The 18,409-nt window shown below is 45.7% G+C and overlaps 1 protein-coding gene across 5 annotated transcripts in view; it reads right to left on the bottom strand.

The window, feature by feature from the left end:
• MAP4K5 (mitogen-activated protein kinase kinase kinase kinase 5) overlaps positions 1–18,409 on the bottom strand; it is a 72,547-nt gene that overhangs the window by 35,099 nt on the left and 19,039 nt on the right. For 3 of the 5 annotated variants that reach the window (XM_087746892.1, XM_087746891.1, XM_087746893.1), the window contains 2 exons: positions 14,737–14,794; positions 1,161–1,251 (listed from right to left, as the gene is read on the bottom strand). In XM_087746892.1, coding sequence (XP_087603018.1) covers positions 1,161–1,251; positions 14,737–14,794 — 149 coding nt within the window. The remainder of the gene's footprint in view (positions 1–1,160; positions 1,252–14,736; positions 14,795–18,409) is intronic. The other 2 variants (XM_087746895.1, XM_087746896.1) reach the window with 1 other exon arrangement.

Below are 18,409 nucleotides of genomic sequence, written 5' to 3'. Positions count from 1 at the left end.
ACAGGCATCAGAAGCTGATTGATCTGTATACAGAACAGAGTTAATAATGATTATTTAAAGTATTTTCTATTGGTCTTGATCACTCTTTGTTAAAAAAACACATTCTGGTACATGACGAGCAGTTACATGTTTTACATGTTATTAACAATCTCAATATAAATTCTCACCTACCAAAATGAAAATTTTATACCGAAGTCACCGAGAAGTCTTTAAACGTTATCAGACCTAAAAGGTGTTGCTTTAACTCTGACCTCCTAACTGCAATAAAGAACACGCAGAAGAAACACCTGAGGTTTATCTGCTATCAGCAAGATTACATTAGATAAGATTGAAACGGCGAGTTTAGTGTGTTAAATTGAAATTCCCTAATTTATACCTGAACAACTCTTCATGGCCTCCAAAAAGGGTACTGGGGATTTAGAAATTTAGCCATTTTGTCCCAGTTGAAGTCCATTTGGGCTGTACAGATTACTTAAAAAATGCAGCCCTCCAAGAAACCTAAAGATGAAGCCTCGTAGAAAAAGACCGAACAGGCGAAGCGGTGATATATATTCCCACAGAGCCAACTGATAAATGGCAGAGTTCCACAGAAATGGAAAATATTCCCCAGCTTTCTGTATAACATTTAACGTGTGCACTTGAAGATGCAGCCAGCTGGCATCACCTTGTTTCTGCCTCTCAGTACGTCGCATCTGTTACACCAGAATTATGAAAAATGTAATGACCAGCAGCTCAGATTTAATGCTTTGCTCTTACAACTCACTGGCTATAGTTCCACAGCACACAAGACTACCATTAAATAAAATATCTAAAAGCAATTCTGCTCTAGATAAATAATGAGCTAGTTTTATATTAGAAGTCGTAACTGTTTAAAATCTGCCCCTCAAGTGAGTAGGGTTGGATATGTTGCAAGAGTCTCTCGGGGAAAAGTTTCTTTCTGTTCCTAGTGATAAAAATATTCCAGCCTTTTGGCCAGCAGAGAAAACAAAGTATTAGTCACTTTTCTTTCTTTCTTTTTTTTTTTTTTTTAAAGCCAACCGGGAACCAACGGGAATTCAACCTAGAGAAGAACACTGAGAGAGGATATAAGTACTAAACCAGACTGAGCATTGTCTTAGGAAAGAACCAGGAAAAACGCAGGTATAAAAAGTGGGGTTTACCTGAGATAGCTCCCAAAATAGGCGACTATGTTGCAATGTTTGCATTCTTTAACCATATATATTTCTTGCTGTATCAATGAAAAGTCATCTCCTGAAAAACAGGAAGCAGCCACAGTTATATCACGTACCACTCAACGTTCAAAGAGACCTGAAGGTATGCACACAACCCATAAAAACAAGCCACGGACCTGGATAATTGCTAAGCCCTTCACGAGGGCTTCCCAGCACGCCAGCCTGTTCAGCAAGAGTTACCCACACACGCCGTCCTTTCAGTTCCCGTTCTTTATGACATGCTTTGCGTGAGACACCGATATTTCTTGAAGACCGACAGAGAAGGGCTGGCCTGGTGGCCTGAACGTGATCCATCATTTAAGACAGCTCAGCACGCACCGAGAGCGCTTTGAAAAGGAGGCAAAGGGATCCCGCGGTAGGATGGGAGCACATGAGAAAGCTGGGGAGCAGCCCCTCCGTAGCTGTCAGGTAGCCCCAGCAGGAGCTGATCTGGCTTTACAGGGACACGGTTCTCCAGCACAAGGGTCCCAGCGACAGGAGGAAAAATCGCTGCAAACTAATTCCAGAGTCCCCTGCCTGAAACCAGAAGAGATCACACACCACAGGCTCTTTATTAAAAGTATTTCATTTCAAAACGACTCTGATAGAGCATATGGCCTGCACGCCCACTCAGCTGCCACTGACTCAGAAGAGAAGCAGAGTCCTCAACACGGACTGCCTTGTTAGGAGTGTGTTTTTGGATGAGGACAGCTACATAAGCACATTTGCACATCCTGAATATCCTTTGCAAAAAAAAAAAAAAATTCTACTGAAAAATATGTTATGGCCAGAGCAATAGCCTAGCATGTTTCTGCCTCTTTAATTTAAAAGGATGAAAGCTGTCAGAAATAAAAAAAAAAATAATTTTATAGATGCAGTGAAGCAAACTAAAATATCTGAGAGCTAGGAAAAACCCTGGTACACTTTCATTAAACCCCATTGAGAGGACTGCCAAGCAGAGGATGCTCTGCCCAGAACCTGGAGCTCAGACACCGCAGCTCTGCCTCCCTGAAGCTCGGGGCAGGCTCGCACCCAGCCCGGCGCCGGGGCTCCTACGGAGGCACGCACCCGCTGGCTTCGGAGGGCCAGCCTGAACAGCAGCGACAGCAAATAACATCAGCACAGCCCGACAACCTCCCTCTGAACACCAACGCCGCAAAAATCAGCCTGTTAGGCCATCCTGGATGTGTGCCTGCTTTGTGATCATGCATATATACGCATTCCTACCTTTATTCTTCCTTTGGCACGAACAAAACGTCTGTAACAGCTTGCAAGACACGAAAGACTAGGATTTAGACAAAGGTTTTAGGTTTTAGATAAAGTGCTGCTCTGGACGGTATGGTAGCTACCATGTTCTCTCAAGGAAAAAATTGCTTTGTATGTTTATTTTTGTTTAAAGTTTCACTAGTAAAAGTTATCTCCTACTATCAACGTCAGGGATGTGCAACCCAGAAATGATCACCCGAATGATCACAACCTTTACGTCTCAACGATTACCAGACTTTTACTTAAGAAAATACCTATGGAGTACAAAGGCAGAAGGGAACACACTCGTATGAATACATCCCTGACTGATTTCAGTACATCCTCAAGGGCTGCTCGCAGTTGAATCGTACGGAGAAACATTTCACCGGGGCAGGAAAACATGAGTAGAAGAGTTTCAAATGTCAAGAGTCTTTTTTTAAACATAAGTAGTATTTTTTTAATAATGAAAAAAAGAAAAGGCAACACGGTTTCCATAAATTTAGCACAGATTTCACACCGCGCTTGCTTTATGGGTTACCTTTCAGCTACAGCTTCGCTTGAGTTCATGCGCTCTGCCTATAAATGATTACTATCAGCAAAGGATTTCTGAGTTTGAATCAGACGGATTCATTCCCCCCATTTCTCTGACAAACCTTCTAAGGGAAATGGTTGAATGCTCACAGATAATTAACTGGAACATTCTAAAACTACAGAAGTTTTTCAAGAAAGTCAAATCTAAGCAAGTTTGAAGGCAAAAGCCTCCCACCCCACACCAAAGGAGGCACTGTCTGTCTCTAACCTTACTAGCTGTCCATGACTTCAGAGTACCAAATGCCAAATACCCACGCTTTCTTCTTAAACTGCCACCTTCAACTCAAGCGGTCTTTGATAACGTCCGAAGCGGCATTTCACAACAGACAGATACTGCCACACGTGAAAATCGTGATCAAGAAGCTTTCCCGGAACAGCAAAAACTTGTAGGCGGCAGCTGGAGTTGCCCATCGATAGCACATTGATGGGCTGCCTAGTGCGGAGCAAGAGGAATGTCAGTCATAGGGACTGTGGCTAATGGGGAAAAATGGAAAGAAATACAGTGGTTTGGGCTAGAAAGAGACTGAGAATAGAAAAGATAACAACCTTCATGCACATAAAAGATATCAGGGAAGGGGGGAGAAAGGATAATCCGTTCTCCAGTTTTCTGATAGGACAATTAATAATGGGCTTAAATTGCCTTAATGTACATTCCCTGCACAGATGAAAAGCTTTTCCTACCAGAGTAACATCACAGCACCGAACCTGATGGGATGGGAAGCTGTGAAATTGCCCAGCAGTGAAAAAAAATGGAGAAAACACTGAATGAGCACCCGTCAGGAGCGACTTAGGCTGATCCTGCCTGTAGCAGAGGGAGATAGAAAAGATGCCCTCTTGATTTGCAATTAATAAATGAAGAATCTATGCAAGAAAGGGGGTTACCTACAGAAAAAGGGAAAAAAAAAAGGATTTGGAAGAGGAAAGGGGGGTGCAGGCTGACTACAGACAGGGAGGTGATAGAAAAGTACCAAACAGATGGAAAGAGGAGGAGAAATATCCATGAGAAAAGTTTGGCTAAAATATGTAGAGAATGATTCTGAAAGATCAGACACAGAGATAGAAGAGAAGATGTATAGTCGTTCAAAGACGACAAGAATGAATTCAAAAGAAAGGAATTCAGAGTTTCCAGGCAGCTGGAGTATTAATCTTGGCAAGAGACACTGGAATAGGGCAAAAATTAAATATCCTTGGATAGCATGAAAAAAAAAATAAGACAGTAAGACAAAGAATTTGTAGAAAATACTTCATTGAGAGGGAGACGGCAAGATAAAAAGAACTAGATCAAAGGTGACAATATGTCCATACAAAGTGATTTGCATCTGTTTTAGCCGTCAGAGATGGCTTGCTGCTAACTAACACGGAATTGGAAAAATGTACTTTTTGTCTACTCACATGTTTGCAATTATGGGTTATGTGGCATGCTGAGCAGAAACGCCGTTTAGGGAGCTGCTGTAAATCACACGAGCGGCGCGGTGAGTCACTGCAGCTTGCTACTATTATGTAATTTTACCTCTGCAGCAAGACACACAGGACACAATCGAGCGTTACAATGGGATATTCTCCTCCGATCCCAGCCCGCGGTCGAGTCTGCTCTGCTTGGCACAACCAGCTGCTTGTTCTCCAGCACAGCTGGCAGGGAGGGGGCTTGCAGCCATATCATCGTGTGATGCGACTGGAGCAGATTTCAGAAGCTAGGCAAGGTAAGGCCTGGTAAATTCATGATAAATCCATATTTAAATGGGAGATCAGTGAGAAAAATGATGGCCCATTAACACTAGTGAATTATTCTACTTGCAGACACTGCTTCTCACCTACGTGGAACTGGCACATATAGATGTCCTGCCAACCCGATCTAGTTGTAGATGTCCCTGCTCATCGCAGGGGGGGATGGACTAGATGGCCTTTAAAGGCCCCTTCCATCCCAAAGCATTCTACGGTTCTATGAATTTGTCCTAGGTGGAGAGCACGTGTATGCTGGATCCCCATACCCCACTCTGCAGCACGGGAAGGCTCTGACGGCTCTAGCGCCCATCGCACAGCGCTATTAGGTCTTCTGAGCATGCCTCATCTTGATGGCTTTTAAGCAAGTTTACTCCTGGTCATGTTTTCATGTGCTCCACTGGCTGCTTTGAGTGGTCCCATCTGCAAAAAGACCCAGGGCCACTTCTCACAACTCCTCCTGGGTCAGCTGTGAATCACTTTATTGTCCAAAAGGCTCCTCAGGGGAGAAATTCATAGTTACTGGTTTTAATTGGTTTACTCTGCATTACTTCAGTGCTGCATCACAGGACTGATGCTGTGCGGGAACAGAGGGAGGGACGGACGGGCAGCGTCCAGGGCTCGCACACAACTGGGAGGAGGGAACTGACGGCATTCGGAGACATTCACGGTGTCACCAAAGGGTGGGACAGAAGCACTGATTAAGAGGCCAGATCTTCAAGGTGCCAGCCAGCCTGCCAGCACTCCTGCCCCGAGCTAGCGCCCTCAACACGCAGTGCTCACGGGCCCCAACACGCCAGACGGACGCGCCAGGCTGCCTGGCAGGAGCTGCGACGTGCCCTCCAAAGCCTACCCGCCAAGCCTCTCTGGGGAGCTTGACGGGAGAGACTTTGCAGACCTGTGATTTTTTAACACTGTAATTACCATTTGTTATTCAAAAGTGAGATGCAATTTAGCAACAGGACCGGATGGACACCGAAGGACGAAAAGCGGGGTCACACCATCGCTCATCAGAACCCAAATGCTCTCGCTGTATTCGTACAACTCACCCGACAGACGCTCGCCTCCTGAGTTAGCAGGAGCAACTATTGCCTCTGCTGGGACCATTCCTCAAATGTTTTTTACTTCAACAACCTGAACAAGGAGAAAAAGCCCCACAGGAGTGACAACTTTGCAGAAACCATTCGCCCCACTATACAAACTCCACAGCCAAGCAATATCCACAGGTCATCAGCTCCTCTGCGCTGAGTTCCAGACATCCCCACGCTCCCCGGTTCTCAATCGCTCACTCCAAACCACTTTCCTGAACCTCGTGAGGGTTCAGTCTCTGCTGATGAAAGGGATGGCTTTCCCAAAACATGGGTTTTTCCTTAGATTGGAGTTTTGCTGCCAGTCTTTCCCCTCTATCCTCATTAAGTTTAACTCCCGAGACATTTTCCAATCGCCACTTAGCTTGACGCACAATACAACTGAACAACAGCCCCAAAATATTTTTGGGGAGGTGGAGAGGATGCAAGGCATGACTGTAGAATCCCATCCCGTAGCTCTGACGCATATAAAACTCCTGCTTTCTTCACCACCCTGCAGACCTGCGTTGCTCTTTACCAACCATTTTGAAAACTGAGAACAATCCTTTTAAAAAGTTTCACATCTTTAAGAAGGGGAATAATTTAAACTGCACTCAAGCATCCGAGCTGTTTTATCCATACCTCTTTTCTCAGGATTCAAGGAAACCTGCAGTCTGACAGAAAGAATTTAAATTCCCCAAACTTGAAGCTCAGAAACTTGATCCCAAGCAGGAAACAGCTATTTGGAAACAATGATGTTTCCACCAGCAAATTTTATTGCCAGGCAGCTAGCTGCCAACTGCTAACCACTGATGGTACTGATTATCTCTCGATTGATATAAAATATTACCGATGGCGACGCACTGCCACAGCAGCACGGGCTCTGCAGCAAGTAGCACACAAGTGTTCGGAGTGACTGGTCTAGCACCAGAAATAATTTCCCCGTTTATGTTCTCTTCTGCCCTGCTCGGATCCTATTTATGAGCAGCCATGTCAACATATCATCTATATTCCTATTCCTTAACTCTTTCCTCTCTTTTCCTCTCTCCTTGACTTATCTACTTACTGTTGTACAACTCGGCCTTCCATGATCCCACGTTTACTCTCCCTTCTCACCACTGCTATCTCACTATCGCAATTTTCTTCATGTATTTTGTCAAATGATGTGCCCTCCTAATTCACCCTTTCGCAACCTGCCTTCACCCCAAGTGTCACACTCTGCATTACCTCCCAACTAAAACGTGTGATCTTTCAGCTTCTTTCCTGCTCATAACGCCTCCTTCTCCCCCCCAACCCCTTCTGCTGGCCGCCTTCATCCAAGAAACTCTGTGTTTTAAGTGAGAGCTTACACTACGTGAAGCTGTGCCAGGGGAAGTTTAGGTTGGATATTACAAAAAACTTCTTCACCGAAAGGGCTGTCAGGCCCCGGCCCAGGCTGCCCAGGGCAGGGGCTGAGTCCCCATCCCTGGGGGTATTTAAAAGCCGGGGAGATGTGGTGCTGAGGGCCATGGTTTAGTGGTGGGCTTGGCAGTGCTGGGGTAACGGTTGGACTCGATGATCTTAAGGGTCTTTTCCAACCTTGACGATTCTGTGATTCTATGAAACATGAGCTCGCCCACTCTGGATACATACATTTCTGAAAGAAGAATAGCAGATTATAAATGCTTTATAAGTATGCAAAGTAAAATTAGACCAGATTTCATGAAGTTAAATTTAATTAAAATGCTGGGCACTCTACATCAGAAGACCACGTTGTCTCTGTTTTGCTTTGTGTACGCTCCACAGGCAGGCTGAGCAGCTGTGCGAGTCTGCGGCAGTACCACTCGGGACACGGCACGGCACGAGGCCATGCCCGGGCTTTAACAGCGCCGGCACCCTTGGAAGCTCAGGCGTTCAGCCCTGGGTAACTGCTAGACAGATGCAGCAGCAGTGTAACAAGCTGCACACCCAGCTCTCCCAACAAAACGGTGTTGGTGTCACCCAGGCTGTGGCGATGCCAGCCCGATGCCACGGGAGGTGGCAGCCAGCAAAGGAGCACAGGACTCGGAAGCAAGGGCTTCCAGCAGCGTCTGACCAGCCGCTGCTCGGTGCATAAAACCTGTGTCTATTTAAACCACCAGGCACAAAGGACACGATCCCAAGCCTGACAAGGTTACACAGCACAAGGCAGTGAAGGTGTACGCAGGACTGAGAAGTTATTGTCATATTTCTTCAACCCCGGGCGCTGCCAACAACAGTTCAACCCCTGCAGGCTCAGTTGAAATAAGCCTCAGGCTTGTTCTTCTCCATAGCTCAAAGCATCTCTAGGGAATTTATTATACAAAGTAGAAGGCTGCATTGCTGCAGTACCCTTCTTCAGTCCCCGAAACGCCCTGGACTGACCGTGCAGCTCCGCTGTGCTGCAGTCGTGGTCCGGAGAGGACAAACCCCCATCGCAGCCTGACTCGGCCCCGTGGCTGTGTCCCTGTGTGGAATACCAACCTCCGCATCTGAACCATGAGATACAAAACACACGTAACGAACCAGACCTGCTTTCGATGTACCGAGCGCAGCACTACAGCCCTTGGGGTGACTATTTTCCCTTGTACGAAATCCCTTGAACAGTTCTACCTCCAGTTTAAGAGCCAGCCTGAAACAGGTAACTGGCTACTTCTGGCCTTTACAGGGATCTCACACGGAAAACACAAACATCGGGTCAAATAAAAACCAGCAATGAGATTCCTCTGCAACCTGGCAAAAGGTACAGAGCACGACAGATTACTGCCAGCCTGCAGAGTGTCAAGGTCTCCGAGGGCACTAATTATCATTACAGCATTATTTACAATAGACATGAGTAACTTTTAAAATATTTTGGTTATTACATTTTCCCAGGGAGAAAGTTCTGTGGCAGAAAACTACACTGGCAAATAGTTACCTCTTTGTATTGACTCCCCTCTCGATTCATCTGCTAAACCCATAGAAGGAAGTGGCTTTAGCGTTTCAGATGGTTTTGGCTTCTACGCTGCTGAGTACAGTTGGATTAGTTTCTGAAATAGAATTGGCTCCCAAATTATTTGAAGCATTTGTACTCAGTGAATGCTGGGAAATGTCATTAGCGTGCCATAATACTTTTGCCTAATGCTCTCCAAAGTCTGTGCCAAAAAAAAGTGAAAAACACTGTCTATTTTGATTTTAGCAGCACAGCTTAAGTAACGGTGGTAGCGGGTCTAGCGTACTGCCCAAAAATTGAAATAAATTAGTGACAGCAACCTTCTAAGTAGAGAGTTTATTTCCTTTGTCTGGAGAACAGACGAAGGTAATAACAGATGAAATAAAACACATATTCATGTTGGGATCTCGCTGCAAGTCGGAGCCTCCTTGCCTACCAGCTCACTCGCTACCTGCAGCAGAGGAGGGAGGAACACAGACAAACCACGGGTCATCCCCGCCCGCCATCTCAGCAGTTTTGCTAGGCCTCCCCAAACGCTGCCATCTTATTGCGCGCAGTTACTTGCCGCTTTAATTCAACGCATTCCTCGCCTCCTCTGGGGCTCCCTGCTTCAGAAGCTTTTGTCTTCTGCTCCCAATTCCCCCGTCTATGTATTAATCAAGTGTTGAGTTTGGAGCTCTTATTTTTACATCTGCTAATTAATTCCTATCTATGAGCCACCTCCTCCTCCTCTCTAGAAGATGCTGTATGTAACTCACAAGCCTATTTCTCTGCTGACTAACTTACGGAATTCATTACTAATCTTTTTCTAGTTGTGGCCTACGGTCTGGCAGGAGCTCGTGCTGGTGCTCAGAGGGGCTGCGCTCCCCACTAGCTGCAACAGCTTCCGACACTGGCCTGCTCCAGGAATTGATGGTGCTCTGCAAGTACAGTCCCACAAAGCTATTCAAACCCCTTAAAATTAGTCAGAAAATTGAAGTGGGGAGCAGCTGATTTTTTTTTTTTTTTTTTTTTAATTGGGAAGATTTTGAACAGCCGTGCCTTCCTGCAAAGACAGTAAGCTGCTGCCAGTAAGTCCAGCCACCCCGCAGAGGCAGCAGACAACCCAGAGAACTAAAAATAAATAAATAAGTAAACAAATGCTGTGAAGCCTCCTTAAAAACAAAACAAACCCTCTGCCAAGAGGCTGTGGGTGTACATGCAATGGATGGAGATCAGGTTGGCAACGTTTAAAAGATGATGTATTAAAAAAAAAAACAAAACAAACCCAAAAAACTAGGAGAAATCACTTCCCTGTGGCAAGTCACACCAACAACGTAATGAAACATATAAGACATGGTCATCAGTGCTAATTAAAGCGGGGTTCTCGATAGCGGCGACTTTGGGCCAGAGCCTTGCATTTTTCACCGCAGTGCTTAAGCAGCACCAAGCAAGGGCAGGGGCTGCTCGGCCTCCGATGGTTCCTGCTCTTCCCTCGGCTCCGACGGCAGAGGATTCGGCCTCAGCTTCAGTTCCATTTTGAAAGCAGTTCTTCAAATTCACAGTAAAAACAGACCTACTTCATTTGGACCAGGTGCAGCGACACGAACGCCCGAGGAAGCCTCTCACTACATTAGCAATAGGTTAATACTGTCCTTTTTCTCTCATTAAAGCATTGCTCCACCCCATCGCAGACCTGATGGGAGATAAACCCAGCGGCAATGCTCTCCCCGGCACCACTGCCCCGAACACTGCCCACAGCATTTCACATGCTGCCCAGCAGGGGCTGAGGGATCCCCGCTGTGGTTTCCACTGCATTTAATATTGCCTAATGAGTCCTATTGCTGCAATCCACGTACATAAAACCAGCCCTGGTTTGCTAAGGAAAGGTTAGTCACAGTCACCCAAAGGCAGTGGCATTAGCTTCTCCCCTGAGCCTCCCCACACTTCTACCTTCAGCCTTCGCAAACATTTTTTTGGCTGCACGGTGAAGTGGATTGCGGAACCAACCAGCATTAAAAATTAACCCTGCAGCGAGGCACCCTTCAGTCCTGCACCCCGTCTCCAACAGAGGATGCCAAGGAAGCATTTAAAAACAGACCACAGAGACATGCTTCCCCCAAACACCCTCCCACCTCCAGAGATTTACGGCTCAGAAAAACCTCTCAGTCATAGATGGGATCTTTAACAGTCTTTCATGTATTTTTCTCTCACATAAATTTGCACGGCTGCTTTTTGCACCTACGTAAACACAACACAATACAATGAGGAGTTTCACAGGTCTTGCAGAGAAAACCACATTTCCTTGTTGCTCGGAGCCTGCCATCCGTTCGCTGCGCTTGCTGCCAGCTCAGTCCCCTCATCTGCTTTCACCTAAATAAACACCCTGGTACGAGGGACACGGTAGCACGGGGATGGGATGAAGCACGTAGGACCAAGAGAACCATGCTGCCCGTTGCTGCGTACTGCCTTTCAGTTCCTAAAAGCAATCCCCAAACAAGAGGAAAACCCACGCTGTGCACCGCGTCAAATAATCACAGGGCAACCCGCAGGTCTGCTCCGAAGAGGTTGCGACCGAACGAGATCAAACAGCTGAGGACTGAAAGGACTGCTGAAGGAGTCAAAATGGCTTGTAGAAGTCACGCTGGTGGGAGTTAAGGCCATGCCCGAGGTTTTGCCCACTGACCACCGCTCTCTAGGTCATACGATCATTAATTCTGGTGTGAGCAGGCAGGTTCAGAAATTGAGGACATTTACGGAATAGGGACTGAGCCACAGCCACTGACATCTGAACTGTGTTGTGTGCATGAAGCTGGATTTGCAGAAGGCCTTGCTGGCTCTAGAAGACAAGAGCTGCAATGGAAGCACCAGCACGGCCTGGCTGCTCTCTGCTTGTTAAGCTGCGCCGGTACACTTCAGGGGAAACTTCAGGAAAGAAGGAAAAGAAAAGCTAAAGAATTAAAGCCTTTCTTTTCATTTATTCACTGGAATTTTTCAAATTTTTCCAACTGTAAAAAATGTTCAAATTTCAGGAACTTTTAACTATTAAAAAAAAAAATCACTTGGAAATGAACGGCTAGGCTCACAGCAAATCTTACATCAAGCAGTCTGGAGGATAACATATTTTCCTTAGATGCTGGAAACGCCAAATTAATTTTTCTCCGATCATTTTACAAAAGAGACTAGCCATCAGCCTGAAGACCAGGCAACAGAGTCGCTCTTGTGTGCTGTCTAAATCACCTCATGTTTAATTTATACCAAAAGCAAAACGTATATTAAAAGTTTCAGCAGAAATCCTTAAAGCCATCTTGGAATGCCTTACAGGTCAGTAGGGAAAGCAACAACCCATGAGGGGGGAAGACGCAACCATCAGTCTTCACTGTAAATAAGAGAAAGATGGACCTGGATGCCTCTTCCCCTGTATTCTCTAACCATGAGATAGATGGGGACTGCCGCTGCCTTCCTCTCCCACTTCATCACCGGCACTGCAGTCTCCCTGATAACCTAGCTTGAAAGGAAGAAAACAAGGCACGGGGTGAAGCCACCAAAGCACTCCATTTTAGAAATGTCCCCAGCCCTTTTCTCCCGCACCCCAATTTTATTTCGGTAAAAACGACTTTGGTGAGTTAACCCAAATTCATGCATAGTTGCTTGACCATTTCAAAATGGCTGAAATAGCAAAAAAAAAAAATATATTTGAGAGATTCCATGCGAGATTGTTATCTTTTAACAAACATTAAGGAATTTTTGGAAGACAAAAAAACCCAACTGTAAAGACACTATCACTCCTCCCTCAAAGTTTTGATCTGGGACTTCACAACCAAGAAATATGGGGTGAGGCACAGGCATTAAGCACTGATCCTCCTGTCAAAGGTTTGAAAATTATTATTCAAGGGTTACAGACATGTCGGAAAAATTTAGCTAGTCTAGAAGTCAGCTGGACAATAAACTTTTACGAAAAATGAACATACTGCTATTTAAAAACAGTCTTCTCTGAAACTTTATTCATATGGCTAAAAGAAAAATTTTAAAACATTTTGTTTCTAAGACTGACTCTCCGATTATTATATATACCACTGGTCAGAGTCCTCAACGGGAGAGGTACAGGTGCTCAAGCTGGTCAGGTGTCTTGGGTAAGCACCGTAGATTTGAAAAAGTACTGCTAGCCCAGATTTAATATAAAGCTGGAGGAACTACAAAATACAGCAGCAGGATGGGCTGAGCCATCTCTCAGGGCTCAGTTCCTGAGGGATGCACATTTGGAGAGGCCGGGAGAAGAGAGGGCAGCCTTTCCACTTGTCAAGGGCCTACAGACATTAGCAAACCCTTCGTGTTTAAGAACCCATGATGCCTCTTGACCCAAGTGACTGAACAGAACCAAGCAATGACAAGCAAACTTTCTTAAGCCCGAAAGAGGAAGATAGCACATCCACCTCACTTGCTAGCATACGCTGACACTGTGAGCTCCTCATCAGAATGACAGTCTCTTAACCCATCCAGTCACGAACAGATGCTGGTGTTCAGGGACCAAGGACATTTCAGTGCCGGTCATCAAAACCTCTCATCACAGGGGACAGGTTGGCAGGGACCTCCAGAGGTCTCTGCTCCAGCCTTCTGCTCCAAGCAGGGCTAACTGCAGAGTTGGGTCGTGCTGCTCAGGGCCTTGCCCAGTCAACTTCAGAAAATCTTCAAGGACAGAGATCCCACCACCTCCCTGGGCCCTGCCCCAGAGCACAAACTCTCCTAGCGAAGAATTTTCCCCACGTCCAGCTGGACTCTCCCTTGGTGCAGCCTGTGCCGGCTGGCTCTCACCCCTTCGCTGGGCACTCTTAATGAGAGTCTGGCTCCAGCTCCTCTGCCAGTCCATCGTGCAGGATGGTAGCTAGATGATCCCTCTTCAGCCTTCTGACCTCCAGACTAAAAAACACTTGGTTCTGTCAGCCTCTCCTATGTTATGTGTGCTTCCAGATTTTCCTCCATTTTTCCTGCCTTAAAGACTCCCTATGTCATTCCCTGCAGCACTCCATGGAAGCTCTCTCATCGTGTCTCCATAAATCCTACTACTTCCTAGCTCTGTGACTGTACACTAATGGACAGTATCCCTTAATTGCTTCATATGCTGCATGCATTACTCCACGAGCACTGGATGAGCACACATTCACAGGAGGAGCCTCCCTCGTCCCCTGTCCCAGAGAGCCAGGACCCTGAACCTGCACAGCACAGGAGTTCAGGCAAACCCCAGCCATGGAGGCTAATGTGGCAAAGAGATACAGAAGAGGACAACGCTAAAGAGGGATTGAAATGTGTGCCAGTGACCAAATGATGAGAGGTTACTCCTTCAAACAAATACAAGATCCTTAGGTGGGACTGAGTTATGACTGAGAAGATAAAAAACTCCTCTCCTCATTTCCACTCAGGACACAATTTCTGATTTCGGCTCTCTATGCAGGACTCTGATCAGGCTTCAGGTCAGCAAATCTCCTGGGCAGCAAGGGAGCTTCTCCTGCATCTCCTGCTGTTAGGAGGAGTGGCAGAAAAGGCATGGGGAAACGATGGTAGGAGCCATCCTCCTCCCTCAGCACGGGTTAGAAAAAAGACGACATATTAAAAAGCACAGGGCTCTGTTTTTCCCAGCGCATCTTTGGTGGGAATCAGCATCGCTGCCTGGTCCCTTCCCCCTGTCAACTCACACAGCCTACCAGAGCTCACAATTTACCATCTGTCCTTAATCTTCTCTTTGTACTAACAACGCGCTGTAACCGCAACATCTTTTTATGCCACAATCGATAAGGCAGATAAGAACAAACACGGAAATAGTGAGCAGGCCATAGCCAAAAGTAATGGTACATCCTGTAGTGCTTCCTGTCATCTAACTGCTGAAACTACAAAAAAACCAAACACTTCTTTTGTCTGGAGCTTCACAGCCGTGTGAAAACAAACATATGGAAGAAATGAAAATGCAATCCAAAAATACAGAAAAGAATGTAAAACTTACCAGGCTCTAACTTGATTATTTTTACAGCAGCCAGTTCTCCCGTATGAAGATTTCTAGCCTGAAATAAGAGAGTTAAGACGTATTTAATTATACTGCAACGGCATCTCACACAGTCTTACAAACTGAAAAGATACGCTACGACGTCATGTGTTACCAATATGGCACAGCGCAATTAGCTGAGACCAACCTGGGTGAGGATTATCTGGTTTTGGTATTAGCACAGCATCAACCTAGTCGGAGTTGTGAAGCGCTACTGGCAGTTCCTTTCGAGACTTTAAAAACCCCCAGCTATCTGCTGGCAAATGAGCATTCGTGCCTCTCAAACACCCTTTTTAAGGGTTGTTGAAAGGGAGAAGTTTACACCATCCGTGCTCGCTGGGGTGGTACAAAAGTGCTCCGCTGCAACACAAGCTGTGGGAGCGTGCAGTGCTCAAGCACCCGTCTCCGGGTGCTAACCTCCGTGTGCTCCGGCGGTGGAACGGAGAGGTGGAGGGGCGGATACTGCACGGATGAGTGGCAGCTCCCTGCGAACAACCTAACTCTGAAAACAAACTCCTTCCAGCAGATCCTGGCAGAGGCGAGCGGTCCCCACCACCCTCGAGAAGACAACGGGGTGGGGAGCTCCAATTAAGCCTTTACAGAACTGCCCTCTCCAGGTCATTAAACTTCACACCAAGAATTCGGTGCTGGAGGAAAACGTTACAGGAACATCAGATATAGAAAGTTTTAAGAGGAGATTTCATTAACACTGTTAACTCCAGTAAAATGAGCTCTAAATGACTCGGGCACCATCACCAGAGCTAAGCTATATTATTTTTGACAGACAACTTGATCCAATTAGGCACTGCGGCATTCCCCTTTTGCTGATCATCCAAACGTTACAGGAATCTAAACCCGACTGTTTCAGTCTTACCCTAACACACGTGCAGAGTCTCCTGAACATATGACATCTGCTTAAGAGGTAGATCATAGAAAATGGAGAGAAAACTGGGTTAGGTGAAATCGATTTGGGCAGTTACTTAAGATGAGGATGCAAAATAAATTTGCCCCTCTGGACTGAACTGAAGGAAGCCACTACAGAACAAAACACTCCTCTTGTGTACGGACAAGAAGTAGTCTTAATTTAACAACAGGTAAAGCAAGAACTTGAAAGGTGAACCCCTCAGTTTTGTCAACACTTAGTCAAGCTTCCAAACTGGGAAAGGCTTTCCAGCCAGGGGGGAAAAAAACCCACAACCAACAATAATTGGCCGTTCAAAGTCCTATAGTGCTCAGCCAAGAGATGGGTGTCAAAACGCACGCCAAGGATACGAATATGACTCAAGTCAAAGAGAATCCAAACAACTGTACAACAGAACCAAACATCAGAAGCCGACAGACCAAATCACTGAACACAAACAGTTATCTGCTAACCACAAAGGAAACCTTTACCACTTAAAGTACCTTTTTACCTAAGGTGTTTTTAGACCACAGTAAAATCACTGGTATCCTTCAACATCCAGAAGAAGCACGCATCCAAGCACGGACAAAGGATTAGGACCTCTCTGGTACTGTTACACCTACCAATACCACTATGAGACACAGGTGTTCCCATAAGAGACCAAGCACACCATCTTGGTGAAGCCAGGGAACCTCCGCTATCCACGCTTCTATCCACAAGCAGCTAAGCTGTTCAGAGAAAGGAGATTGCACGGTATCCAGAAGATCAGCTTCATTTCCGAAGCACAAAAAAGATCGTATTCCTTACAGAAACTCCTTTTCCATATAAGCAATAACCGCCACTGCTACTGTTATGCTGAAGCCTGAAGGAATAGATGCAGTCTGCAAAAGGTCTTTGGTATGCAGACTTTGGCAGGGACTCGAAGGTTCAGGCCGAGGAGATCACTGCAATTACTGGCTTCCAGCTCTCACACACGATAGGCCACAGAGCTTCACCAAATTGTGTCCTGCTGCTATCCAATATTACCATTAAGTTTTTGCATATAATCTATAGCCTGCACGTGGACCATTTCGGGTTTCAACCATCCAACTTTGTCTGCTGGAACAGAAGGCTCTCCACCAGGTTGGTATTTATGAACTAAACACATCAAGTTATCTGAGCCACTCGCCCTAAGACCGGTTTTCTGGTCCTACAGTTTAATCTTCCAACCGAACACATTCTTGAGTTGATGACACCAGGACCACACACGCTACTTAACCCCTATCGTGCCTGCACCAAAGGCAAAAATGCTGAGTATTCCCTGATCGTCAGTATCCTTGTTTGGATACTCACAGATACAGGAACCATATTAGATCTTCAGTCTAGACAGTCGTACTGCAAGCATGCAGCAAATGACCCAAACTGCTTCCCAAGAGACGTCACCCGCCCGCAAACGCGACTGATGGCTTTTGTTCCTTCATCTTGGATTGCACCAGCTTTACACGGGTACACACATCTCCCTCTGCTGTCACTCCTGGTTTTAAAACTTTCCTGATCCATACCCTTCTGTCAGCTGAAAATTTGATCAATAATGAATTACTGCTATCTTTCACATAATTAAAAATGTAAGAAGGCGAGGGCTGAAAACTGGTTCTCCATGGTACACATCTAGCTATGAAAACTGTCAAATAAGGATTCCTCAAATAATTTCGAGGCATGTTAGTTAAAGAAATTCTCAACTCATTTGCTATGGGTGACTACAGTTTGCCTTGTTCTACTTTTTAAAAAAGGATTGTGTAACATCGAGGAAGTCGCAGACAGGAATGCGCTGCATCAACATTGCTGGCTTTGGGAATCAAACCTGAAATTTTACTACAAATGATATTTGACAAAAATACAACTTCTCTGTAATTTCCCTGATGTGAAGAATTAGTTAATGATCTATCAATCTGTCTTATTGATACACTTCTTCACTAGGGCGGGGGGGGGGGACACACACCGAAGTAAAGCTAAGAAATTATAGTTCTCCTAGTCATCTTATTTACATTTTAAAGCCCAACAGCAAAATATCTGCCTCCTTCCTGGCCCCTGAAACTTCCTCATTATTTCAAGTGTTAATTCAAAACCAGCTGAAACCAAGCAGAGGCCAGGGGAGCTGTTTTCCCCCGCACACCAGGTAACCCAGAGCTGCCGATTAACAAGTATAGCTGCTGTTCAGCATCTCCTGAGCTATTAATGACAGAGCAGGTTACCATTTATATGCCTTTATCACGTAACGATGACATACGTATCATGAACTTTGATGATCTCTTCGGAATTCTAATATTTCAAGTCTAATGAAAGATAAAACCTGTTCAATTTCTTATTGTCTTTAATTCTGCTGGCCTTGATTTCTTCAATATGTAAGGAAGTCTGCTAAGAACTCACCTCGACGCTAAAGGCTAAAAGACAAAGCTCAGCGTTGGCACAGCTCCCTCCTGCGCTGGAGCCCACGTCCCCATCAGCAACGTAGCCCAGTTTCCATGCGGCAGAAGCGGAGCCCCGCTTCCCCGACAGATCAGGGGACTTGCTGCAAGACTTTCCCTGAGAGGAAGACAGAGCTTTTGCTATCTCTTAGTATTGATCTTAATTTTATTTAATGAGACTCAAAACTGAAAATCATGTTCCGCATTACTCAGAATGAAGATTAAAACTATAGGATTTTGGCAGAAGGATTGCAAAGCTCCAACGGAAAACTTGACCCACACAAGAATG

The sequence above is a fragment of the Nipponia nippon genome, unplaced genomic scaffold, assembly GCF_047370975.1.
Source record: "Nipponia nippon isolate SJK-2023a ecotype South Korea unplaced genomic scaffold, ASM4737097v1 scaffold_11, whole genome shotgun sequence".
NCBI classification, from domain to species: Eukaryota; Metazoa; Chordata; class Aves; order Pelecaniformes; family Threskiornithidae; genus Nipponia; species Nipponia nippon.
Note: the sequence above shows the minus strand (reverse complement) of the source record. Positions and strands in the feature narration are given on the sequence as shown.